The sequence below is a fragment of the Vipera berus genome, assembly GCF_964194415.1.
Source record: "Vipera berus genome assembly, chromosome: 5".
NCBI lineage: Eukaryota > Metazoa > Chordata > Lepidosauria > Squamata > Viperidae > Vipera > Vipera berus.
The window spans coordinates 64,068,174-64,095,558 of NC_138207.1; the positions used below are offsets into that span (position 1 = coordinate 64,068,174).

General features: G+C 38.0%; 1 protein-coding gene across 1 annotated transcript in view; it reads right to left on the reverse strand.

Annotated features, from left to right (window-relative positions):
• The window catches only part of ADAM12 (ADAM metallopeptidase domain 12), a 308,768-nt gene that overhangs the window by 7,122 nt on the left and 274,261 nt on the right, over positions 1–27,385 (reverse strand). The window contains exons 15-21 of the mRNA XM_081329681.1: positions 25,991–26,099; positions 25,690–25,888; positions 13,592–13,669; positions 12,033–12,141; positions 5,023–5,155; positions 3,163–3,274; positions 1,425–1,607 (exon numbers count right to left, since the gene is read on the reverse strand). Of these exons, the coding sequence (XP_081185807.1) occupies positions 1,425–1,607; positions 3,163–3,274; positions 5,023–5,155; positions 12,033–12,141; positions 13,592–13,669; positions 25,690–25,888; positions 25,991–26,099 (923 nt within the window). The remainder of the gene's footprint in view (positions 1–1,424; positions 1,608–3,162; positions 3,275–5,022; positions 5,156–12,032; positions 12,142–13,591; positions 13,670–25,689; positions 25,889–25,990; positions 26,100–27,385) is intronic.

Here is a 27,385-nt window from a genome sequence, read left to right on the forward strand (position 1 = left end):
CAACTCCCAGAATCTCTCAGCCAGCATGCCTGGCTGAGGAATTCTGGGAGTTGAAGTCCACAAGTCATAAAAGGGCCAAGTTTGAAGACCCCTGGCATAGACTGTTGTGGGAATTAGTTGTTTAACAATGATGTCTCTCTGAAGTTCAAGCCTGCATTCTTTTACAACAGCAGAAACCTGACTGAGTGGAGAAGTGATAAATTGGCTTTCCCCAAGAAAATTGAAGGAGATTGGGGAATGGATTTATCACATTTATCTGCAAAACAATTCCATCTGGATTTTTTGGGGAAGTAGGCAGACTTTGAAAGTTGGATTTATTATATTTAACCATAGAACAATTAATAAGAGCTGGTGTTAAGAAACAAATGTGGATATTTGATCCAGGATGAATCACTGTTATCTTTCAGGAGATTTTGGAATAGATAATATACCATGATAAATCATCTATACGTTGATTACAATAACAGTTTGTTAACAGAGGGTTTTGAAACTTTACCCTTGCCTTTCTTATTATTGCTCTTCCTGTTAATTATTTGCTCATTAATATAGTACACAGATATCAAGCTAATAGATTGCAAATAGATTTTGTAGTTTAAAATTTTGGGGGGCCTGTTTCACAAGACATGGGAAAACCCCTTGTGAAGTATATATTAAACAGTATCAATATATTGATTATTACTATAATTACTATATATTACTTACTACATATTAATTCAATAATATATTAAACAGTATTCAACTAGGAGAAATAATATGTGTGCATGTGTTAGGTTTTTTTAAATTCACTTTTTAAATGCTTTGTGATTTTTTTGTTTTTTGAATTTTTTTGAGGTTTTGTATTTGTATTTTAATTTTTTTTAATAAAATAAAAATATAAAAAAATTGGTATAACTGCCATCTTATAAAAAGTGACTCTGGGCAATATACAAGTGCAAAAGTGAAGAAAAACCAAGTGGAAAAATAACATCTACTGCCCTTCTTTGAATTTTATGTGGAATTGGTTCACATTTTAAGCACAGAAAAAGTTCTTTCACAGGAAGTTAAATAACCAACTAACCAATTCCCTCTGACACAAGGGCCATAAAATGGCCTGGTTTTAGAATCTAGAATTTAAACAGATACTTGCCAGCATGTCACAAATATTGTAACATTGGCACTGGAGGAAGACATGCTGAGGTTGACTGGGAATGATCAGATGAACTAGAATTAATTCTGATTAGCGTAGCCATTCAGAATGAAATCAACTAGTAAAGAAATGCCCAAAGAAATCAAGACTGGAACTTGATTGCAGCAGGTGATAAGACAGGTAGAGATAAAAGAATTAGAAAGAGCTATTCTCCATTCAACAGCAAGAAATCTCAGTTTCATTTGGGTCTCCAGAATTTGCAGCTTCTGTAAAAATGAAGGTGGGAGAAACAACCTACCAGGTCAAATTTCAGAAGGGGCTTGGTGGGCAACACCTTTCCAGACACAGATTGTTGACAGGAAATCTCACAAAGATGTGGCTGGACCCTCTCTGGTGGGCTCCGTTTCGATATATCCTGGGCCTTCACAAAGTAGCTGATATCCCTTTTCTGATACTGTAGCAATTGTTGTACATTGTTTCTCTATAGACCATAAAAACAATATGCAAATAAGTTGCAGCTTAAGTACACTGCACAACTAAAATTAAGCATTTCAAGTTCCGTTTATTGCAGTTTACTGCAGTTAAAGAGAAGCAGATGAGAGGAAGCCAAGGAAAAAGAAAATGCTATGAACAAAATTATCTTTCCCACTGAAATAAATGTTAAAATCATTTTGGCTGAATTGTGCCAATATTCTTCTTCTCAGATTTACAAATTAATGGTTAAATGTCACTGCTTTCAGGCTGGTTTAAATGGCTCTTCCTTGTTAATATGCCCTCTTTATTTTTCCTGAAGTCAACTAACAACCAATTAACAGCTTACTCAAACACTAATCCTTGGATGTTTAAAAAGCATTATTTCTGTCTAGGAGAATTGGCTGCAATCCAGAAACCAGTACATTTATTTGTTTCAGCTCTTAAAATCTTCATTCATCTAGAGCATGGAAACCAGTATGCATTTTCCAATCTGGCTGTGTGGATTTTATTTCAGTCATTAACCAAATTTGTGTTTTGCTTTCTTTATTTTACACAGGCTCTATTGGGGCATACCTTAACTGTTTCATGCACAGATTATTGCAATAGTCTCTTAGCAGGGTTTTTTCGTGATCTTAGACAGACCAGAACAATGACATTCAGGCTATTTTGGATCCTATGTGGGGTTTTTTCAGGATTCATTGCCCAGCAGGGGTTTTTATTGGCTCCTGAGAATAGCCAGAATCGGTTTCAAACAACAAATGTTCATAGCTAAAGTTTTCTGATTCATAAGGGCGAGAGGAAAGGAGGGAGAAGAGGAACAAGTGATCAAATGCATATCACTATGCAGCAAAGCAAATTTGCTTTGCAAATTCCATTGCGACATTGCAATAGGCGATAGCTTGTCATCAGTGGTAATGAACTTCCTAATACCAACAGGAACATCTTGCTACAAACCTCTTGATTTATTAACATCCCCCTAAAAACCTCTTGACTTATTATGTTCTCTGGGCAGGTTTTTCTTTCTCTTGCTTCAGAATTATTTAATTAGAATGTTAGTTTAACTAGAAGGCTTTGATTATCCCACCTTGCACACATTAGGACTGGCAGTTTCAAGGTTAATTCCTTTTTTAATGGAAATTCTGGATATATTTGCACTTGGCTGTACTGTAGGGTATTGTTAATATGAATGGTTGCAGTGGTTAGTGTGTATTAGCCAAATATATTTCTTTAATTGGCAGGTTGTTAAATTTTGAATTCTTTGGGGAATGACATTTTGGTAATTACTGTGTTTCTCTGACTTGTGCTGCAGGTTGGAAAAGGCATACAGAATATAAATATTATAAATAATAACTACCGAGAAAAAACATTAAAATCATTTTTAATGGTATCTAATTAAATATACTTAGACATTGGTGCAAAAGTTGTTCATATCCTGGAAGTATACGGTGGCAAATTATTGATAACAAGAAAACTACACAGATATGTCCATACAGACACTTGAAGCTGAGCTTGACTCAAGGGAATATTTGACTTTACTTTTACTTCAACTATATAAAACCCACCTTGGGTGTGGTTAAATTTTGTGGCTGTTTGGCTAGTTTTTTACTGAGGAATGTTGCAGTATGAACATGATTAGATTCAGATGAACTGGAAGGCCTTGTTTGACTCACAGACCTGCAACACAAACATGCTCATTAAAAGATAGCTATGCTTGGAAAATACAACATCAAGGTTATAGTTTGATATAATGCTCCTTTATCTTTATTTTCTTTAGTAACAGTACTGTAAAATCCATCCAATACTCTTGCAAAAAATAAAAATATTGATTTTTTTGTTGTTTAGAACCACTAGTCTGTTAAATTAGCTCTGGCAATCTGTGGGAATGCTGCTATAGCCCCCAAGAGATACTTCTAATGAAGCTGGTGTTTAAGAAGTAATGACCTTCGCTATGGATATTGTGCTTCATTCAGTGGGCTAGAGACAAAAGGCTACTTCCAATCTTCCAATATTTCAAGCAGAGCAAATGAAGGCAAACTCCTTTTACTTTTTAATTGCTTAATACAAAACAAAATGAGAAACAACAAGAACACCAGAAAGCAGTGTGGGGTCTTGATTTAGTGCCAGAAAACTCCCCAAATAATTTATGTTCATGACAGATACAGTATTTCACCTCCTCTTTTAATGTACCGACATTATACAAAACAACTACAATTCAAATTATCTATTATAAAAATGATATCAACCAAAAGGTAGCAAAGGTAAGCAAACAAGTTTAAGTACAATTTTATTTCAACAATATCGTAAGCTTTGGTATTCCGTTCCATGAAATAGCAATTGAAAAGCCTTTCACTTTGCTCAGGTAATTTCTTTCATCATTGGTGGGACAAGAAAGCTTTACTACTTGAAATGAATGAATAGGAGAAAATAATTCCTCCAATATCTTGTTGATTTTAGATATTAAAAGAAACAACATCTCCAGTCCCACTCAGTAATAGATTGTCAACTGGTTCAGATATAGCAAAATAAGCAATGAACTCCCTGACAAACACTAATACTGAGTTTAATATTTATATGCTTTAATTATGCTTATTGTTATGCTTTGTTTTGTATCTTGTTGATCAAAGGCAGGATATCAATCAAATTAATAAAATAATATTCCTTCTTAAGAGGGATTTTCCTGGATGAGGAAGGAAAAGGTTAATTCCCTACTCCATACCAGCTCCAATCCCATTAGGATTACTTTTCCCAGATGATGCCTTTACATTTTCTTAAAAGAAGAAATCCAACATGAGAGACACAATGCCTTATTGCTGGCAAAAACCAGATTTTATTCTGGTGAGGGACACAATTCTGCAGAAATACTGCACTAATGGGTCAAATGCTAATGATTGGTGGGGCTAAAGCAAATAGTTGATGGAGCTAGAATGTAAGGTGATGAGGGAAACTTTTGTTTCTCTTTCTGACACATTTTTTCCATCTCCTCCTCCTCCCAGGCAATAGCTGCAAGGGAAGAGGGAAAAAACAGACTTTTATCTAAAGCGTGTAAGAATTTTGACTGCCACATACGATTTTATACTGTGCCTGCAGGCCACCCATTCCTGCTCTGGTGGATCTTCAGTGTTTTTAATTCATCTAATAACTCCTCGCGTTGTTTCTATTTTGAACTAATAGCACCCCTTTGCCCTTTGACACCCACTACACTTGTTCAATTTCATATATAAATAGAACAAATTATACATTCACGCATTCAGGCAGGACCTTACATCTGACTGAATAAATTGATGTTTCATTGCAATAAATGATACTAACGAAAGAATATACTGTCGATAATAATCATTCTGGAAGAGATTGGCCAGCAATAGACAATGGGTAGTTTTTTCTGAGGTTGCAGTTTCAAAAAACAGTAATGTTAAATACCATACCGAAGTTTCTCTATTGTAGTCTTCTTATTAATGAAGAATACTCTAATCAAGATCTTCCTCTTGAAGTACACAAGTAAACTGGCCGCCAGGAGGCACAGGATGGTTATAAGTATTGCAATTAAGCTTCTGTTATCTAAAACAAACAAACCCATAATCCTTATTTAAAAAGAAGATTAAATCGAAAGACCACTTACTTAGGCTTTTTGGTAGCAGTATTCCAAAACCACCATCATGCATATACACATACAAACAAAGGACTACTAAGGACTGATTTTGAAATTAGACAAAAGGTATGGTTACAGACATTCTGTGCTTTCATCTTCTATGGCTCAAATAATGTAGCAATGAATACATTAGATTTCCCTAGGGCGATAGTGCAGTGTATGCCTCCCAGCATACACAAAGGACAGCACAGCAGGAGGCTGATGGTGCAGATCAGCAGAGGGGCTGGACAGCTCTGGGCGATGACTGCTCACTCAGGATAAGCCTAATGACTTAAGCTGTTGACAGCCCCAGGCATGGTCAGCCTGGTGGGAAGCCAGGATCTACACCCATTGTCACCTGCACTGGCAGGAAGCCCAGGTTTGAACTGATTGGATGCCATCCACCTGGGCAGGTACAAATAGACGCCAGGCTTCCCTGTTTCCCCAGTTCATTCTGTTCAGAATAAACTCATCTCTACCCCAGCTCTGTGTCCGTCTCTATGTGAAGCATGCGACTTTACAGATAGTCTTACCTTAGTAGGGATCACTATTCCTTATTGACCACTCTGGTTATTATGAAAGTAGAGGTCTGGCACAACTGTAAAGCCCCACTTGGGAAAAATTAAGCAAAGTTGGGCAAAATATATGGGGAAGTTAAGATCACATCACTCTTTGACAAGAAATTGCTCTGTCTTTCTAGAATTGATGTACTTTTATCACGTTTTGTGCATATAACTCAATATAACTATTAAATAGGTATTGATAAGATTGTGTGCATGTTTCTGGGAGTGAGGAAGGAAGGAAGGAAGGAAGGAAGGAAGGAAGGAAGGAAGGAAGGAAGTCCTCATTTAATTACCACAATTGGAACTGGCAACTCCATCGCTTTATCCATGATGTGACAGTTAAGCAACACATCATATGATTGCAACTTGTAATTTTACTGCCAGCCTTTCTACTGACTCTGCTTGTCAGAATCTGGCTGCGAAGTATACAAATGGTGATCACATGACACAGGGGAGAACATTTTCATTTCCTCATTTTACTGCCCTTAGAAGGATGGAAGGCTGAGTCAAAATTGAACTCCTGGCTGTGGGCAGAGTTAGCCTACAATACTGCATTCAAACCACTGCACCACCACAGGCATAAACTAAGATACTGTAGTATCTTTCCTGTGATTTCTTCTTCCAAGCAAAACTAAACTCACTTAAGGATAAATAACCCTTGAAAGTTTCTGTGCCCTTCTGTTGAAGGCTAGGACTTACATTTCTGGCAAACACCAGATGCTACTACTCTTCTATCTGATGACAGGATAGGAAAAATGGAAGAGATCAGACATACCTAAATTTCTGATGCCATTTCTTACTCTCTTCCCATCCTGCACCCATTTCTTTGTTGGCATTATCAATTCTATTTGCTGCATGTGTGACAGGACAGATTGTGTCTTTCCTTGACCTCCAGGATAAATTCAAACCAATGGGGAAAAGATCAATATAATATACTAAAGTCCTATTTAAATTACTGGGAAAGAGATTGAGCAGAATATGCTTAGCATTAATGTGATCATATCCCTGGAGTTTATTAAGTTTATTTGTTATGATAAAGAGTTGGATGAAAGAGGCTTCAAATGAAAAAGCAGAATGCAAAGACATGAGCACATCCAAACTTCACAGCATTGTTACTTGGTTTTATATAGTCAGTAGGAATGCTGCTGAATGTACTGTAAGTAATGTTGAACTGTGACTAGATTCACTCATTTAACTCCTGGACTTTTTTTTGTGCTATTATAATTCCAAGAAGTGATTCTTGTCTGACTGAGAACTCTTTCTTACATTTTGATTTAAACCAACTTCATCTTACTATAAAATCATTATGCCACTGTACTGATAAAAGAGATCTGTATGATGTCAGAAAACTCACTTCGCTATCATTACTTTGCAGTTAATGCCATCTAATTTAATTTGAATAATGTTATCCATTCCACCCACCTCCTCCAAACTGAGATTATTTCCAAACTTTAATGGTAAACACAAATGTAGCTCTGATTCTGTTCTTACATCCAATCAACACAGGAATATCTTTACAGACTTCAAAGATTTGATTGTAAATGATTTACAAGAGGAAAATCAATTCCTACTCAACTTCAGGCACAGATAAAGCAGTCTAAGATTTGCAGGCAGAATAAAAGAAAAATTTATTTTAGGGGATTGCCAAAAAATGAAAGATTAATAAGGAACTAGAAAGGTTTTCCTATCAATCCATGCATATCATCTACAAAGAAGCCTGTGGAAAAAGGGATGATCCTTAAATAGGCTGAAAAGGTCTCTACTTTCCTTAGCAATTATTGGTTACTGCATAGACATAGCTGTTTATTTAGCTCTTTAAAGAAGTTATCTTGGTGGATCACGAGATACTTAAAATTCAATAAATATATCAATGTATGTGTATCTGCTCCCAGTCATGTGGATAACTTCTAAATTCTTTTTTTTAAATGACATTTGTGTGGGGTGATCTTATATGAATCAATAGATCTTATTTGGATCAACCTAGTTACTACTAAGTTTCCTACTTAATCAATCATCACATCTCTGTTTGAAAAACTAAAAGAATGATGTGGAAAAAGTTAACAATACTCTCAGGATGCCAATCCTTTCAAGACTGATTTGCACTTTCACTATATTCCACTTTGCTTACAGCTTGATAAAGAAAAGGGAGGAGGGGGAATGGAATGCAAGGGTTGGGGGAATTGCAGCTGAGCAACATCGGTTCCCATGAGACAGTGCTCCAACCCAAGAACATAGTGAGCAGATGGATTAGCGTGGCTCGCTGGTTCCCAAAACAAAATGAACAGAAGTGATTGGTGGAAGTAATGGACTGGCCCATGCTAGCTTTTCCATGGGAAACCCAGAGCTGGTTTGTCAACTGTCCAGATGGTGGATCCAGAAAAAGAAACTCCTGGGACATTATTTTACCAAGAATATAAACTTTGCTGAATAAACTATATTGGCACAGACAAAGGCACAATTGAGAAATAGTGTATGTGATTTACTAAGCCAAGACAGTTTAAGATTAGGGCTGTTGTCTAGGAAAGCAAAGTATGCTATATGCTGATGAGGTTTAGGTGACCCATTTGAGGAACCTAATGTTACACTTGCCTTTTTTCACAATGGGCATAAGAAACAGTTAGATAAAGCTTAAGCTTGGATTGCAAAGGATAGCATGAGGATTAGATAGCCCACGGGTCAGCAACCTGTGGCTCCCAGTCTTCCTCTGCCATGTGCAGTCCCGGGAAAAAAAAGTGGGACTAAAAAAGTTCAACCAATCAATTCAAACTTCTCACAAAAAAAAACACCTCACAAAGTTTGAATTGATGGGTTGAACTTCTTTGATTTGTGGGACTGGCCACAAGCTGTTTGTGGGACTGCCCACAAACCTCTTTGCTTCTTTGGACTGCACGTGGTGGCAGCAGAGAAAGAGATGGGAGGACTGGAAAGGTGAGTGGGCCCTTTTTCTACCTACTGCGCGGGTGGGGGCAGCCAGTCTCGGGGTGCCCCAGGCCCGCATCTTCCCCTTGCCCTGCTCTCCTGCCGCCTCTGCTAGCCGGGGTGGATGTGGATGTGGATGTGGATCTGCCTGCCCAGGTCTCGGCGGCAGCAGAGGTGGCAGTTCCTCTCGTTGCGCCCTGCACTCACCTCATCCTCCCTTCTAAATGCGAGTGAGCCCGGACTGGTTTGGAGGGGGCACAATTTACCCCTCACAAAGCGGCTGTAGCCAGTACTCCTGCTGGCAGCATTGGTGCCCCCCCTGTCGCTGTTTCTCCAGGGAACCGGAGGCGTCCCTGCTGCCGCATGGTGATCTGCCTGCCCATGGCTTGGCGGCAGCAGAGGCGGTGGTTTCTCTCTCTGCACCCTTCACTCACCTCACCCTCCCGTCTAAACATGAGCAGGCCCGGACCGGTTGGAGGGGGCACCGTTTACCTCTCTCCAAGTGGCTGTAGCCACCCCTTCTCTCCGCTGCCTGACCTGAAGGAAGAGGAGCTGCTGCCGCAGTTCTGCCAGCCTCCACCTCCCCCTTCTCTCTGCTGCCTGGCCCAAAGGAAGAGGAGCCACCACCGCAATGCCAGCCTCTGCCTCCCCCTTCTCTCCGCTTCCTGGCCTGAAGGAAGAGGACCTGCCACCGCAGTTCCATCAGCCTCCGCCTCCCCCTTCTCTCCGCTGCCTGGTTTGAAGGAAGAGGAACCACCACCACAGCTCTGCCAGCCTCTGCCTGCTTGCTGAGTACTGCCTGCCAGGCACGGCGAGGGGACTAGGCCACCCCAACAGCAGCCACTGTTGCTGTTGTCTGGGAGCCGCAGCCGCTGGAACGATCGTTGCCACCCCAGGCCCGGCATGAGAATTTGGTTCTGCGGAGGAGGCAGAGGCTGGTGGAGCTGCTGCGGTGGCTCCTCTTCTTTTGGGCCAGGCAGTGGAGAGAAGGGGGAGGTGGAGGCAACATCATGGCAGAATCTGGAGACTGAAATGTGTGTGTGGGGGGTTGTTCAGAAATGTTGAAGCGTCAGAACCAAGGTGTGGAGCTTGTTTTTAGGGTGTGACAGGGAGCTGTTTGTTGGAAAGGTTGGAAGGGGAGGGGATAGTAAGGAAAACAAGAGCTTGCCGTCTTTGGCAGCTGTGGCTGCAGGAACAGCAGCATGTCTGGGCAGCACCACCTGCCTGCTGGGCAGTAGCAGTAGAAAGGCAGCGGTGGCTGCTGCTGTTGGGGTGGCCTAGTGCTGTTGTCTGGGAGCCGCAGCCACCAGAACGATTGCCCAGCCCTTGGGGACCACTGCTGCCATTGGGACTGGCATGGGAATTTGGTTCTGTGGGGGAGGCGGAGGCTGGCAGAGATGCAGTGGACCTCCAGCGTCTCTCTTGCCGCTGCCTCCACCGCTACTGTTATTGGCTTCCGCTACGGCCAAACCCGGGCAGCCTCCTCCACCCCCAGCAGTGCCATCTGGGGGTTCTCTGGTTTCATCAGAACCAGGCAGCAAGTGGAAAAGTGCTAGTAGTAGCACTACTACTGGGAGCGGTTTCAATCAGCCCCTTCATTGCCAAGCATCCCCATGGAAGTCAATGGAGGTGCCATGGCTGGCCTTTCGAGTCTGTGAGTGAATGAGAGCGAGAGAGAACATTTTCGAGCAAAGTGTGGGAGAGGGAAGCTTTTCCGAACAAAATGTGAGTAAATGAGAGCAAGAGAGAAGCTTTTCCAAGCAAAGGTGAGTGAATGAGAGTGGGGGGCAGGGCTGGTGCATGTCTCGCCTTAGGCTCCACTCATCAATTCCCCTGTTCCACGCATGCGCGTGCATGCATGCACGCTTTTTGCAGTTCCCAATTTTTTCTTTTGTGAGGGAACTGGTTCCGAGTGGCTCAATGTTTTGGGTTGCCAACCCCTGAGATAGCCAGTTGTACAACTTCACAGCTGGCAATGCATCCTACTCTTCCTGAACATATCTGCAAAATATGCTACTTTACCTTGATGGAAGGACGTTTGCTATTTCCTTTAGCAAAAAGTTAACTTCATTATTCTGCAAGAACAACTCAATATTAACAATTTTCAGAGCTTACTAGGAATGAAACATTGATATTTACAATTAATATAAATGGGAGAAAATTACTTTTGCTTCTTGGAAATTCCCAAACTTTGTAGGGGGTAGCACTAACAAAAACACCCATGAAGTTTGCTCTGCAGAATTCAAATACAGCAAAATTATTTATTTGAGGTGGAAATCTAATAGTGCTGGTTCTGAAGCACCCACCCCATGACCTCTTCACTACGAAGAGCAGTAGTGTGTAAATAGAGTTAAGGTTGGATTTGCATTCTCTCTTTCCCTTTCATTCTCTCTGTTCTTGTCCAAAACACCTTGCTAATTGGAGATATTTTTTCTGCAGGCACACATGCATGATGACTCCAAACTCTCTTCATGATAATTTCTAGGCTGGATTTCTCCTTGATTACTTTCCATCCTTTGCTTCTTGTCGTGCCTTCAGATTCTTAGAGAATAGGTTGACTTCGTTGTGGCAGCTATATCCTAGGCTTTTGCCTATATATTTCCTATAAATGCAATTGCAACTTATTTGCATATTTCCTATAAATAAATTAACTTTCTGTTATAAGTACTGTATAAGTATAAAACCATTCTCAGGAATGCTTGGAAGCACATCTGGAATGTTTCAACCTCCCACATTATTTATTATGTGAGTACTCAAGTGTAGCATTGCTTTGGTGGTATGGGACAGTGACTATAATAGTGTTCTTTCAGGACAACGTGGCTTAAAAAGCACAGCATTCTATCAGATGAAGGAATGGGTAGAGATGTAGTATAGAAAACACAGTCTTTCCAAGAGTTCATCCGTGATCTTAAGTTTCCTCTCATTGTATTTCATTGCTTGTTATCAATCTGTCACTCATATGAAGCTGCTGTCATCTAAAAGACCCAATGTTAATGCATAAAAGAGCCAACAGGACAAAGGTGAAAGATATGAAGATGTGCCAGCACAAAACAATGAAATAGGAAGATTTTATTTTGGGAAGGTCTATGGAGAAGACCTTTTGTTACCATAAATGGGCTGAAGCACAATCAGTGAATTACAGCTGTAACTACTTTTGCATTTAAAGTGAAACAAAGGCACCGCCCTACACATAGTTCAATTTATTTATATTCACAATGGCAGCTAGAAGTGGATAATGAGATATAAAAACTGGATCCCTAGATAATCTGATGTCCAAAGCCAATTCCTTCATTTATGTTCTCTTTACTTTTGTCTGTTTACTCACCAGATTGTCGAACTGGCCCACTGTCAATACTGCCGCCAAATCCTGCCTTATCACAAAAGGGAGGACCCCAATGAGCCTCACAGTGGCAATTTTTTTTATTGTTGCAGACCTCAGAAGCAAAAGCATGTACAAATATGAGTATGGAGAAGCACTACCAAAGATTTATGTCTATCATATAAATAAACTAAATACGATACAGCAATCATGCTTTGTGATGTTACAAAGACTACTGCTTTTTATAGATTGTTCCAAATGTAACTCCAAGTGGAACAAAAATAATTGATTCCAGAATTAAAAAGTAATTGTAGGACCATATCCAGAATTATTTTGATAGCATTTTCTCTTCTAGAATGTCACCTTGAAGGAATGCAGACAATTTACTTTCTAGTTAGAAAGCTGGAATTCCAAACACAGTAACCAAACAATACTATCACTAAAGTGTTTGCATGACAGAAGATTATGGAAAGGCAGGCCATTTTGCAAGGAGTTTGTTTGTCCCTAGAGTGTTACATGCATTATTGATTATAATCTTTAAGGCAGACATGTCAAACTCGTGATGTCATGTGATGCCACGTGACATATTGGGACTGTTTTGCCATTGCCAGCAATGTGGTGGGTGCGGGTTCCGTGTGACGCATCTGGCCTGTGGGCCGGCAGTTTGACACCCCAGTATTTGCTTATTGCCTTAATTGCTTTCTCAGATCAATGAAGATCTACTAAATAAGTTTAAATTACACCTAGTCTCACAAGCCTGAAGAAGTTACAACAAAAATAGGTGACCGGTGGGATCTCATTTGTGGTTTGTCCATAGATAATTAAGTGTCTTACTTGTGAATGTTGCTGTATGCTAGAACAAAATACCATGCATTCAAACATATGTGGCTAAGTTAAGGATTTCCTGAAGATTTTTTATAGGAGCCTCCATCAATGAATTTTAGAAGGTTGACCATATCTGCTCCAGCTTGTCATATATAATTTCTGTCTTGCTTTTTTATCTGTAACTCTGTTTACAGTAATGGTGGATTATGCTACTTTTAATATATTTATATTTATATTGCATAATTGATTTTTCCCCTGAACACTTCCTTGAAGACCTGAAGGACTGGCTGACTCATTAAATGTTTTAACTTCATTTTGTTTTGTAAAACATTTTAAAAATATTTCATTTCTGTTACATCTCCTTGGTTGAACATGCCTATCAGCTTCTGCTCCAAACAGCTGGATATATTTGAAAGAATCCTTCACTCCGGTCTATTATGCCTGAACCATTAACAAGAGCATAAGTGAACTCATTCTAGTTTTTAAAGTGCTGAATGCTAATTGTTGCAAAGATAAGGTCACCATGACCAGCAATATTGCTTTGTCAAATAAAAGCCACATTTCCTTTCTTGGGCATTGAAAGGGCATTGAAAATTGATCATTCTGGAAGCAGAGGCTGAAAAAAACTGAGAGATATAGTACAAAAAAATCACCGTTTTTAAGGGCTATAACCAATGAATGATTTATTGCTCAGCTGGAGATTGACTGACTATAAAAAAAATTGAATCTGTAATACTTACCCCACGTCCATGACATTTTGTTGCACATTCATGAACACCAAATACACTGGTGTTTTGGCAGCGGCGATTAAGACAGATCTGTAAAGACATAAGAGCAGGCAAAAGATAATTTATGGTATAAAGACCAAACAACTGGACTTTTCTTTCTGTATTGTATTTCTAATTCAAGAGAGAATAGCCAATCTCTTCTGGTTATGATTTCAAACTTAAAGAGTAGATTTTGATCTAGAGAGGTATGAAGTAATGTTGATGCCATCTCCTTAAATTTATCAACCGTTATTGCACAGTTAAATAACATAGCAAGATGCTAAGACCTAAAGGATTCTGAATGAAATAACTTGGAATATGGAACAAAGCTGCAGGTAAGAAAATATGCAGGAAGTATGTCGACTGCCTTATTTACAGAACATTGTGCATACATCAATCTAATATTTTTTTCTTTCAAAAATCTGCTTCTTTCCTGACTGCTATATGTTATGTCTTTAGGACAACTGTGCCACATTGAGTATGGTGTATTTCCAAGTTAAGAATATAAGGATGTAAAAAGAGTCCTGTTACATCAGATCAAGTGCCCCTCAGTCCAGCATTTTGGGTGTCCCAATGGCCACATACTGTAGATCCATGAGGAATTGTTAACTAAAGCTTATTGGAAATTAGATATGCATATTTTGGGATGTGTTGGGTGGGCCACCAAGCTGCTTTTTTTAAAGTGTGGAACCTATCAGATATAATTTATTTATCTAGAATCACATTGTGTCTATTTGCAAGTTCAGCAAATATTAGAAAGATACTGTTAATTTTTATCACTTCCTTCTCTGAAGATAATGGAAAGTTTGAAATCCTATATGTGAACATCAGTGCTCTCTCTCTCTCTCTCTCTCTCTCTCTCTCTCTCTCTCTCTCTCTCTCTCTCTCTCTGTGTGTGTGTGTGTGTGTGTGTGTGTTTGTGTGTGTGCATGCACCCGCACGCATGTGTTCAAGTCAGTTTTTGACTCCTGCATAGTTTTTGGCAACTGCATAGATTAGTGTCTGCAATTTACTTGGCAAGATTTTTCAAAAGTGGTTTGCCATTGCCTCCTTTCTAGGCTGAGAGAAAGTCACCCAGCTAGAACTCATAGTCTCTTGGTTTCTAGCCTGGTGCTTTAACCACTAGGTAAAACTGACTCAATGAATGTTAATGTGGAAACCTAAGGTAGCATTCCTCTACATGATGGAGGAGTTAGTGTACCCTTTCTCCTCCAAAAAACAGACAATGTAATATTACTATTATATCCAACAATGGATGGAAACTAATCAAGGAGAGAAGCAACCTGGAATTAAGGAGAAACTTCCTAACAGTGAGGACAATTAACCAGTGGAACAGCTTGCCTCCAGAAGTTATAGGTTCACTGGAGGTTTTTGAGAAGAGACTGGACAGCCACCTATCTAAAATGGTATGAACAGGGGGTTGGACTAGAAGACTGTGAGAGGGATCTTGGAGTCCTAGTGGACAATCACTTAAATATGAGCCAGCAGTGTGCTGCAGCTGCCAAAACAGCCAACACAGTGCTAGGCTGCATTAACAGAGGGATAGAATCAAGATCACGTGAAGTACAGTATTAATACCACTTTACAATGCCTTGGTAAGGCCACACTTGGGATACTGCATCCAGTTTTGGTCACCACGATGTAAAAAAGATGTTGAGATTCTAGAAAGAGTACAGAGAAGAGCAACAAAGATGATTAGGGGACTGGAGGCTAAAACATATAAGGAACGGTTGCTGGAATTGGGTATGTCTAGTTTAACGAAGAGAAGGACGAGGGGGGACATGATAGCAGTGTTCCAATATCTCAGGGGCTGCCACAAAGAAGAGGGAGTCAAGCTATTCTCCAAAGCACCTGAAGGCAGAAGAAGAAGCAACAGATGGAAACTAACCAAAGAGAGAAGCCACCTAAAATTAAGGAGAAATTTCCTGACAGTTAGAACAATTAATCAGTGGAACAACCTGCCTCCAGAAGTTGTGAATGCTTCAACACTGGAAATTTTTAAGAAAACACTGGACAAACATTTGTCTGAAATGGTATAGGGTTTCTTGCCTGAGCAGGGTGTTGGACTAGATGATCTCCAAGGTCCCTTCCATCATCATCATCATCATCATCATCATCATTATTATTATTATTATTATTATTATTATTATTATTATTATTATTATTATTAAGCTTTTATTCATAAAACATGAAACTCAGTCAACTGAACACTGAAACTGACTGGCACTAATGGTTGACACGGGTTGCTGCCAGCATCCTAGGTATCAACCAGGTATCTCCTTAAAATGTAAGATGTTCCAAGTAGCGTAGTTTTTTGTAGCTTTACTGGAGTTATTGCAGGAAGCTGCAATTTCTTGATGTATTTTGCAAAGTTTTTGGACATAGTTCCCAGTGCCCCAATGACAATGGGTATCACTGTTACTCGTTTCATCCATAATCACACAGTTTCAATGATGGCCAGGTCGCAGTATTTCATAATTTTTTCCAGTTCTTTTTCTTCGACTCTGGCATCTCCTGGTACAGCAATATCAATCAACTGTGCACTTCAGTTCTCTACAACTGTGATATCTGGTGTGTTGTGTTCCAAATGGCGATCTGTCTGTATTCGGAAGTCCCACAAGATCTTCACCCTCTCATTCTCAACAACTTTTTCCATCCTATGTTCCCATGACTTTTTGGACACAGGCAAGTCGTATTTTTTACACAATGCCCAGTGGATTAGTTTAGCAATTTGGTCATGTCTAGCTTTGTAATCAGTTTGCGTGATTTTGCTGCACTCACATATTAAATGTGAAACAGTTTCAACTTTGTCGTTGCAAAGTCAGCAATTTGGATTGTCAGTGGAGTTTTGCATCTTCGCTTTCATGGCATTAGTTTGTAGTGCTTGTTCTTGAGCAGCCAGTATTAAGTCTTCCATTTCTTTCTTGATGGTTCCCATCTTAAGTCATGCCCATGTCAAGTTGTTATCACATTTTCCTTCAATGTTTTTCAAATGCTGTCCATGCAAAGCTTTGGTTTTCCATATATTTAATCTGTCATCTAGCCGTTTTTCCTTATATTCTGCCTTTGTTTCTGTTATTTTTATAATGCTCTCTGTTTTCACAGCCTTCAGCAATTTTTCTGTACTTTGATTTACATAGTCATTCAAACTTCGTTTTTCTTCTTCTACAGTTTGGTGGATTTGCAATAGCCCTCTACCCACTATTTTTCTTGGCAGATACAACCTGTCAATGTCACTTCATGGATGTAGAGCGTGGTGCATATTCAAAAGTTTACAGGTTTTCCAGCCTAGGTTTTCCAGTTCAGCTGAAGTCCAGTTGATAATTACAGCTGGGTAGCGTAGCACTGGGACTGCCCATGTATTAATGGCTTTAATTATGTTTCCAGCATTCAGCTTTGATTTTAATATTTTGTGGACTCTTCTCATGTACTCCTTTTGCATTGACTCTTTGACTTTTCCATTTAAGATGTTATCTGCTTCCAATATGCCTAGGTATTTGTAACCATCATCCTTTGCTAGTGCTTTCACAATATTTCCATTTCCCAGTTCTATTCTTTTCCTTCTATTTTTCCCATTTTTCCTCGTTGCATGGACAATATAGCGTATTTTCCAAGTCCAAAGTTCATTCTGATGTCACCACTAAACAGTTGAACTGTGTTGAGTATTGATTCAAGTTCAGTGTGGCTTTTCGCATACAGTTTTAAGTTATCCATATATAGTAGATGGTTTATCTTGCCATACTGGCTTGAGATGTGGTATCCCAGTTTTGTGTTTCATTAAGATTATTGTCAATGGAATTAATGTGATGTTGAACAGTAGTGGTGAAAGTGAGTCCCCTTGGAAGATCCCTCATCTGATGACATCATCATCATCATCATCATCATCATTATTATTATTATTATTATTATTATTATTATTATTATTATTATTATTATTATTATTATTATTATCTCCAAGATCCCTTCCAGCTCTATTCTGATTGATTGACTGTGGCACTGTTCAAACTTGCATGGTCCAATTTGGGGGGGGTTGAATGTGACGGGGGTTGTGTAAGAGAGAAAAAAGAGAATACAAAAATAAGATAGACAGCAAAGGTTCATCTCATGAATTACCATCTGCATGATAGAAGTGGAAAATCTGCTCTTTATGTGAAGATAAGTTAATTTTTGAATTTAAATTTTAGAAGTCAGTGGCTTCTTACTGATGCAAACACTATCTCATCCCAGTACACACAATTATGTAATATCATGCCAAATATATTTGTCAAAGCCTTTCACTTCAACAATAACATCTATATTAAGAGGCATTTAGAGCGGGCAACTAAATTTCATTTTTGATGTGCGCCATTGTGCCCACAGTAAAAATGACAATAAAGATGATCATCTTATCTTATCTTATCTTATCTTATCTTATCTTATCTTATCTTATCTTATCTTATCTTATCATCTTTTTTTAAAAAAATAGGTAATGTCAAAAGCAATTTGTGATAAGATCAGCAGTGGACTGGAAAGCAACAGTTGAAGGAAACTCCCAAATATTTAAAAATTCAAAATGGGTAATGGCAGCTATTTTTTCTATTTTTTCAAGAGAGTTCTTTCTGAAGAAAAGCCCATAACAGCTAAATATATTTCAAATGCTGCCAGAGGTTAATTTTTGTCCAACTATATATTAAGTCTATCCCACATTCCCACCCTCAAATTAAACTGCCTTCCTTTGTAAATTAGATTATTATGGGCTCAAACTTTAAACAGAATTTGTCATTTTATTGCAGGGTTAAATTAGCATTTGCCTGAAGAAGATACATTTATCTTTTATTTATAGGGAAATGAATAACAGGGAGTGGCATGTAATCGAACATGCATTGTTCATGCAATCATCACAGAGAGTTAACTTCACTATTTCACTGGAGCTGAATCACAGGGACAAAGAAAGATTGACATCCCCATAAAAGCAGACTCACAATGCAAACTAAAATGACCCACTTACAGAGTGCCTGATATATCATCAGAGTGGAGAAAAGATTATACGGTCCAGGAATGGTATTAGATGCCAGGTCAACAATCAGATCTCTACTGTAATATCTGCTCTCCTTTAATTTGGGGACTTATTTCAGCAGGGCTAAAAGTCAGGCACAATTTTTATGAGCAGGCAGGGGACAAAATGAAGCAGAACAGAATACTGATACTTAATCAGGGTAGATATTCCCGCTAAGGAAAGGGGAAATTAGGAAAGAAATGAAAGGGAACCGGCTTCACAACAAATATAATACGCCTCTGAAGCCTCACAACAAACAAACAAACCATTCAGTATCCCATGGCACACCAAATTGTTTGTTTTTATTTACTTATTGCATTTATAACTCAGCAGAAAAAAAACTCTCAAGGGGTCTATACTGGAGCCTCTCCTAATTTTAATATCACAAAACAGCCCTATAAACAAAGCTGAGCTAGAGGAGAGTGACAGGCCGATGGCTGGACGACATGAACCAGTTCTTTATCTAATCCTTATTGACCACACTACATTAAAGTGGCTGCTATTAAAATAAGAACAAAGATGTATTAAAAGCAGGCAGTTGTGTGGTTTAATTCAATTGATTTAAATAACTCTGGAGCTCACTGTCGGGGAAGGAGAGCTAGCCACTCTGCCCTTCAGCATCCCTGCATGGTGCCATCCTGGATCTAGGAGCTATTTTCAGAGCGGCCACAATTCATTGAAAACACAAACTAATATAAAGAAGAAAAAAGAAAAAGAGCAAAGAAAAAGAAAAAAGTTTACATTGTGTTAAGGTCTCAAGGATAATTTTTTATAAAAGGATGTATTATTGGTACATGACGCCAGATAAATTATCTAGAATGTATAAAGGCATTTCAAATGTACACTGAAAATGTGAGCATCATGAAGGGCCATTTATCATGCTAGGTGGATGAATAAAACCCCCCGAAATATTTTGGTTTCAAATACATACTTGGATATAGAGGATTTTAAAGATCAATATTCAACTGAAGCTAGACATTTTCTTTTAAGGATTAATATGAGATACTGCATGTGCCCTTTTCCTTTCCCTGCTCTCCTTGTAGGATACTGATGAAGGTATTTTATGGCTACTCCTGTGTGCAACCAAATTGGAACCTCTACCAAAAAGTAGATCAGAATGCATTTTTCTAGATAAATATAGAGTCTTAAGACCTCTAGTTTTCCTTGCTTGTTCCTCACATTCTGGATATATGGATAAAGGCCATGAAAGCCTCAGTTCATCATACTTGACTTGTCTCTTCCTTTAATGATATGTTCTTTACTGAGTGCTTTCACATCCTGCTACCCCTCCCTGTCTCAGTCCCTGGGGAAGTAGTATTGTTGAGTTCTCATCTCCTTCCTGATAGTATTTACTCAATAATGCTCTGAATCAAGCTCGTCTGTTGCCAGAAATCCCTCATTTTTAAAATAAAGGACTTCTGGGAAGAGGTGAGCTTGATTCAGAGCATTATTGATGAAATACTATCAGGAAGGAGATGCGAACTCAATAATACTACTTCAATTGTTAGAGAATCCAAACTATTTCTATTGGCGCCATCTGTGTAGCCAGTTTTCATTTCTTTATTTTTTTATATGCAAGCCATGCTCTTTAATAGAAGAAATAGATGCTTGGCCCATATCTCTTTTGTTCAGTATTTCATAACCCCATTTGGTGTGTTCGAAGATGTGTCTGCTGTGTCATTTATTTCCATGAGTACCAATAAAAAGGAATCATTATCAGTGAGCTAAGGAGTCTTGGGAACCTTCCCGTTCAGCCAGCCATCAAGGAGACTCTTCTTAGAATATTATCAGGCTTACGGATCATTGCTTCAGTCTCTCTGAGTACGGAATCTCACTTCCACGCATGACATCCTCATCTTCAGAGGCTATCATTCTTTCCTTTGTACACCATGCAAGATCTTCCTTGAGTTCTCTGTTGTTTTATAGCAATAGCACTTAGACTTATATACCGCTTCACGGTGCTTTACAGCCCTCTCTAAACGGTTTATAGAGTCAGCATATTGACTCCAACGATCTGGGTCTTCATTTTACTGACCTCGGAAGGACGGAAGGCTAAGTCAACCTTGAGCCAGTGAGGATCAAACCCCTGCCAGTCAGCAGAATTAGCCTGCAATACTGCATTCTAATGGTTTCTATTCTTCATCCAGAGATACATGGGTGGTTTCATGGTATTCTTAACCTCCTGCTAACATTTCTGTGTCCCGTGCAAGAATTCCTTATCTTTCCTGATAAGCTGGAAAGGGGACTATTTTGTTTCTAGCCTCTTCACCTTCTCTTCCATGAAGATAATCTGCCTGAACTTGCAGTATTTCTTCTAGTCTTCAGAGAGGAAAACAAATATGGTACATCCCCTACAGATCACACAAGGAGTTTTCTCCATTTCCGTCTTGCTCAGATATACAAAAACAAAAACAAATATTTGATTACAAATATTAAGATACTGCCGCAAGCTTATGTATAACACATAAAGCATATAGACATCAAAAGTAAGCATAAGCTCAGAGACTAATCTTGATCTGTACTCTGCCAATCTCAGAGGACATTGCTTAAAGCCTACCTCTCTCAAATTCTCAGAGGCATTGTTCTCATAGCTTTTCATTATTTTCCTTTCTTGCTTGACTACTCTGGAAAAGCTATGCATAGATATACTGAGCAAGATGTTTTATAAATTCTTCTAGAAGTGAAAAGCTACAGGAACTGCTTTATGCTTTGGCAACTTTCCCAGGTTGGAATATGCTAAAGCACATAGTTAATGAAGAAGATGTCATCCAAAAGCCACTAAATAGCATAGTTCCAACCATTAAGTCAAGGTGTTCTATGTTCTCATCTCAGAAAAGACTATAGCTTTGACACAGTGCTAAGATACTGGAGTCCATTTTCATAAAAAGTCCCACCCCCAATCAAGAAAGTAAAACTAAGAACTCAAAATTAAAATCTGAAACAAAAGTCAGAAGGACTCAAGCCTATTGGAAGATCTGTCTAAAAAAATTCAATTCTTCTAAATCAGAGGACATTGTGTGGGCTGTGTGTTACTCATTATTTATTTATTTGATGCTTTAAAGGCATTTCTAGGTTACCTAAGGACTAAAGCCCTCCTCATGAAGCTTATACAACACAATCTAATAAATAATAAAGGAACAAAATTTAATAAAAGCAATAAATCAAGCAATAACCATTTATTGTTAGAGAGTATTAAAATATTGCAGAACTAAAGATGAAAATCAAGAACAATGCAGCTGAACACAATCACAAAAAGGCCAAGGAAAATGTGAATTGTCAGGACTTTTCTAAAACCCTTTGATGGATCCCAGCTGGATGATCAGTTTTATGGACATCTGCAGGAAATTTTCCAGGAGAAAGCAAAGCTAAACTGTATAATGCAACTGTTTTTTGCATCCAAAATATGTATCTTATAATGCACCAGTCTATTTTTTCTTATATTTATGCATTGTTCCTTGTGTTACATTCCATAGAAGAAACATGATACTAGTTTCAAAGTTCACTTGTATACATTTTGAAATAGTCTCTTTTAAAATAATTTGATCATTTCACACGATCTTTCAGGAAAAAGATTTCATATTCTAAAACAGGAACATAGGAAATCGAATTAAGTCAGATCATTAGTTCATTATCTGTCCATGCCAATGGAGAGTCCACCAGCTCCACTACAAGGAGAATTTCTGCCCAGCTTGGAACAAATTTAGTGTATTTGAAATAGTTATATCCTGTTTGATATAATCTCCATAGCAAGTACTCTTGGGATGCTGTAAAGTCAAATTTAAAGAGGAACTCCATCAGGTCCCATTTGCTATTGTTCTTCCAGTCAGCATTATTCCAAATCAGTAACGGGATAAAATTCTTATGCTTAATATTGCCAGGAGAGGGTGATTGGGAAAATACTAACTGATGTTTTGGGGCTTTTTAATTTTAGAAGTGTTGAGCTAAGGGTTTCTTCCTTGTCACTTAGCCCTACAATCACCTCTGCTAGTAACTCACAAAGATTAGTGTTGCATCCTATTTCCTCTTGTCTACTGGGCTCCATTTTGTTTCATTTTCCATGTAGTATAGTATTTTAACAGGAAACAGGCACTGTATGGTAGAAACTATTCCTGAGGACTTTTTGCTGTTCTTTTATGTGTTTATATGCCACGTTAAAATAGGAAGTAACCAGCAGATGGTTTCTCAAGATAGGTACTATTTTCTTGGGGTGACATGTCTATTAAAGTCTTAGTAATTTTATGTGTTATTGTAATAATTTCTTCAGATCATCTAGCCTTTTTCGAAATGCCCACTTGTTCAGTATCTAGCAAGATACTGAAAGAGTTAATGAAGTTTCTCTCTAAGGGTTCTTCAGAACATTGACTTCTGTGGAAAATGCATATTGTTTGCTCAGCCTATCTCTTCTCAAGGACAGTGGTGATAGAAAGTCCTTGAAGTTACCTATTATTATGTTGCTGAAATTAAATGTTAAAGTAAAGCAGGCTTATTGCCAAGATGAGATATTAATGAGCTAACCCCCCCTCTGTGTGAGAAACACATGGAGCGAGAAGATTTCAAAGTTGCTTAAAATTGGCTTCATTTTGAACAACATGCTGGTCATAGTAGGATGTTTAAAGGGTAGAAGGATTTGTTTAGAGTCTCTCCTGGATAGAAGCCATTCAATGTTCTGCAAATCAATCAATTGCCTTTCACAGTGTACAAGCTACCTGAGGGAGATAATGGTTGCACTTCTGAACCTCCATTTTCCTCTATTTACTCTGTTATTTTGAATGTGTAGAGTGATCTGATTTGACTGTAAATAATAATTACAGTGGAATTGCCTTTTGTCCAATATTTCCTGAGAGCGTGATATTTGCTGGTATGTAGTTTTAGAATATAGTTTTAGATCTCTTAATTTATCCCCACTCTCTTTTTAGGTTCCAAAAAAGGATCTGCCTTTCCACCAATATTATGTGTTTTAAGACACAGTTGTTTCTGGATAAGCTTGATTTGACTGACTTAGTAGTAGTATTTGTATGACTGTGTTTAAATTTAAATTTACAGTGTTCAGTTCATTGTTAATTGTAGTTAAAAGCTCAAAATTGGCAATATTGTTTATGCTGTCAATAATAATTGTCAGGTTATAAAATAAGTAATATTTTAAAAATCCTTATCACCTTCTTGTATAAGCCTTGGATTTGGTGGACAAATGGCTTTGATTTGTGAGGGGAAAGCTTCCTCAAGCACTAAAGCAGAAAGATGTAGTAAGTCAGGAGCTCTCAATCCCCACTTGTAGATTCCATCCCAAGAGGTTATATCTATCTATTACAGACACTAGAGGGAAGAGTGGAGCTGCCTGGTTACTTAGGGTAAGTAGATGTTTGCGTTTTAGATAACTGTCAACTTGGAACAGTTTTATAGGTTTGGGTGAAGTTTGAGAAACAGAATGTGAATGTTGCCTCTTCTTTTTCTTCCCCCATGGCAAAAAATGGTAAAAATACAGATCTCCCCAAAAATAGTAAACATACAGTTCTCCAACAGAACAAGAATGAAAATAAATAAAAATAAAGTAGAATGGAATAGAATGAAAAAAAGCAAAAGTTAAAGTTAAAATTTAAAAATTTAAAAATTGGCTTTACTGTAGAGGCAATTCTTAACAAGAAATGCTATGTCAAAGCCATCTTTATGGTCTTCTCCACGTATATACATAATTATAAGCAAACTCACAGAAAGGTAGTTAATGGATAAAGTTATAGTCAGGCAGTAGCAATTGATTCCCGAATTAAGAATAAAAAGCCATATTTTCACCTGATCTGCAAAAATAATGTTGACTTCAACCTTCCAAGCAGTGTGCAAAAATATTAGAAGAGTCCAGATTATCCTAACATGTTATCTGAGATAGGACAATGACTGATATGATAGTCACAACTTGAACTGCTCTTGACAACACAGATTTGATATCAATATTTAACTTGTTTAGAATAACAAGTCTGGGGATTTTCAGTTCCATACATTCAAACTACTTCAGCTCATGTTCAGAAAAATGTCAGACAGAGGGAAGAACATCAGCAAAAATACATCTCAGTCCTGTTTGATTTTCAGATAATACCAGTATTGCTGACTATTTAAAGGTATATAAGACAAGGAAGATGAGATTCTTAAAGATCAGGAATAGGCAACAATTTCTGTAGCCAGCAAGTGTATTAAATGAAAAATCTCATCACAAAAAATAATGTTAATTTGTTGCTGGGTTTTTAATGTTGTTATTCCGGGAAGAGGGAACAAAGATGGTGTTTGAGCTGTTTGTCTCACTGATTGTCTGCCCTGTTATATAGAAATCCTAAAGGGATGAATTTGGGAGACATTTACTTTAGAATTCATCCAAACATGTTTTATGAAATAAATTGGTAGGGAAGGATAGTTTATCCAAGTGCATGGTGACAGATACATAACAGATTATAACTGTATGTGCTCAACATTTACTATTCCGCACAAATTATTCATATAAGTGCAAATGTGTCCATGCTTGAATTAAGCTCTGTCATCAACTTTAGCTGATTCTGCTGGATATAGGAAGTATTGGAAATCATATTAACACTACTTTGATATTAACTCAAACCACAAGAAAGTTCACCTAACTCACATAAAATATAAACACTTTGCATATTACTACATTGCAAGAGTAACTCATTGTATGGACCAAACATTTGCTCATTCTCCTCTTTTTTTCCTAATATATAATTTATCAGAAACTGGAGCAACATAAAAAAAATAAATATTTTTTGGTACTATATGCTCTTGTTTAAAAAATTTTATGTATCAATTTACCGCTACTCTTTCTGGCTAAACAGTAAACTGATTCCATGTATCATCAATAAACCCTTAAGTATCGTTAACACCAGAAGAGCTATTTGCATAATCCTTTAGGTTAGGTTTGCCAGGCTATTAGTTCAAAGTACAGAAAGTAAGATGGAAAAAAAGGACTAGATGCAATACATATACATTTGAAAGACCTTAGATATCAAAGGCACTGAGGGACAGGATTTCTAAGCCTTACTTTTTCATCTTCACATTTTGTTCCAGCCAAGACAAGACCAGGATCAGGCATGTCATCCCCCAAGTAAACATGTGTTCCTCGGCACAGAATTTTGCCTCCTCCTTGTAGAGGGATGTTTGTTTCTATTGAGACAGCATTGGTACCAATTACAGGTCGACTTGCTCCCCCTTGACACTGAATTTTTCCACACTTTGAATCTCTGAAAAGAGAGGGATAATGTGGATCGTTGAACTATCATCAGCATCTCTATTAGCACTGCTTCACTTTTTTTTTTTGTTTTGGACAGACGCACAGTATGTACCTGGGTTCACATTTCGCAAAAGTACTTTTAGAATCCTTGCCACAGTTTCCATATGGATCTCCTGCAGAATTGACTCTCTGAAAACATATCTCAGGAGCAGGTTTAGCACCTAAAACAGAGGCGAAAATATGTAATCCTTATGAAAATTGTAAGAAAGTAGAATCTTGGTAGGAAAGAGTGAAGAAAGAAAGTTAGAAGAGGGAAATTCTTGGATTAAACCAGGGATAGGCAACCTTGGTTCTTTTCTGACTCGTGGACTTCAACTTCAACAGCTATGCTGGCTCAGGAATTCTGGAAGTTGAAGTCCACGAGTCAGAAAAGAGCCAAGGTTGCCTACCCCTGGATTATACCTTTAAAAATCCCCACCTCTTCGTTCCAAAAGGCAAACAGGCATCTTTACCTACCTCTGTGAAATCATGAGATTATTAGCAGTGTTGGTGGCAGTTCCTTGGAGGTAAAATAAAATTAAAGAATACACTGTAATTGGAATAGCCATTCAGCCAGATAAAACTTATTATTTAATATAACTGCTTACATTTTGGAATTATAATTATATTCATATTCTTAAGTGTGTGTGTGTGTGTGTGTGTGTGTGTATGTGTCTGTCTATCCAAATGGCTGCAGCAAGAAATATTTTGTTCCAGCTTTTAGATTAGATGGTGATGGAATTTAAATTTCATACTCAACCATCAAGCCATGGTTTGATTAAACATGGCTTATTAAATGGATTACGATTTGCTGGGATCATACAACACATTATACCCAAAGCATCAAACCATGTTATTCCTTAATGTGATACCATCTGAGCTGCATTAAGTGATCACAATAAGGTTAGTGACATAACCTTATGCCTGGTTCTGACATAAAATTAATAATGTATTTGTGCTTTTTCTAGTAACAGGGAAAACTCGGTGTGGCAAAAGCATAAAATTAGCAAATAGAAAATTCTGTTTGTCACAATATAACCAAAATATTGGATGTGTATAGCTACGTATTTTTTGGTTTACCAGCAGCCGTCTATTATGCTGAGACAATCTGGTAGTCTTGCATTTAATTCTGTGCCTTCATCATTCCTATTCAGGCTGTTTATTTCTAACTAAATAGAAATCAATTTGTTTCCTCTATATTTTTCTGTTCAGATAAGCTAAGCAAAACTAAACAGAAGGTAAGCAGGCTGGATTTCCAATGATCAGATTTTAAAACATTTAAACAGTAAGAATAGTTAGCTAAATAAAAATCACATAAAAAAATAAAACAATTTTAATTGTTTTTAGCCTGTTTGAAGTGCTTTCTTGATTGCTGAATGAAAAATAAATGCATTTGAGTAGATTATGCAGCAGTTGTACTTTTTCTGATGAGGCATGCTGAGGAGGAATAAAATGTGTGAATATATTT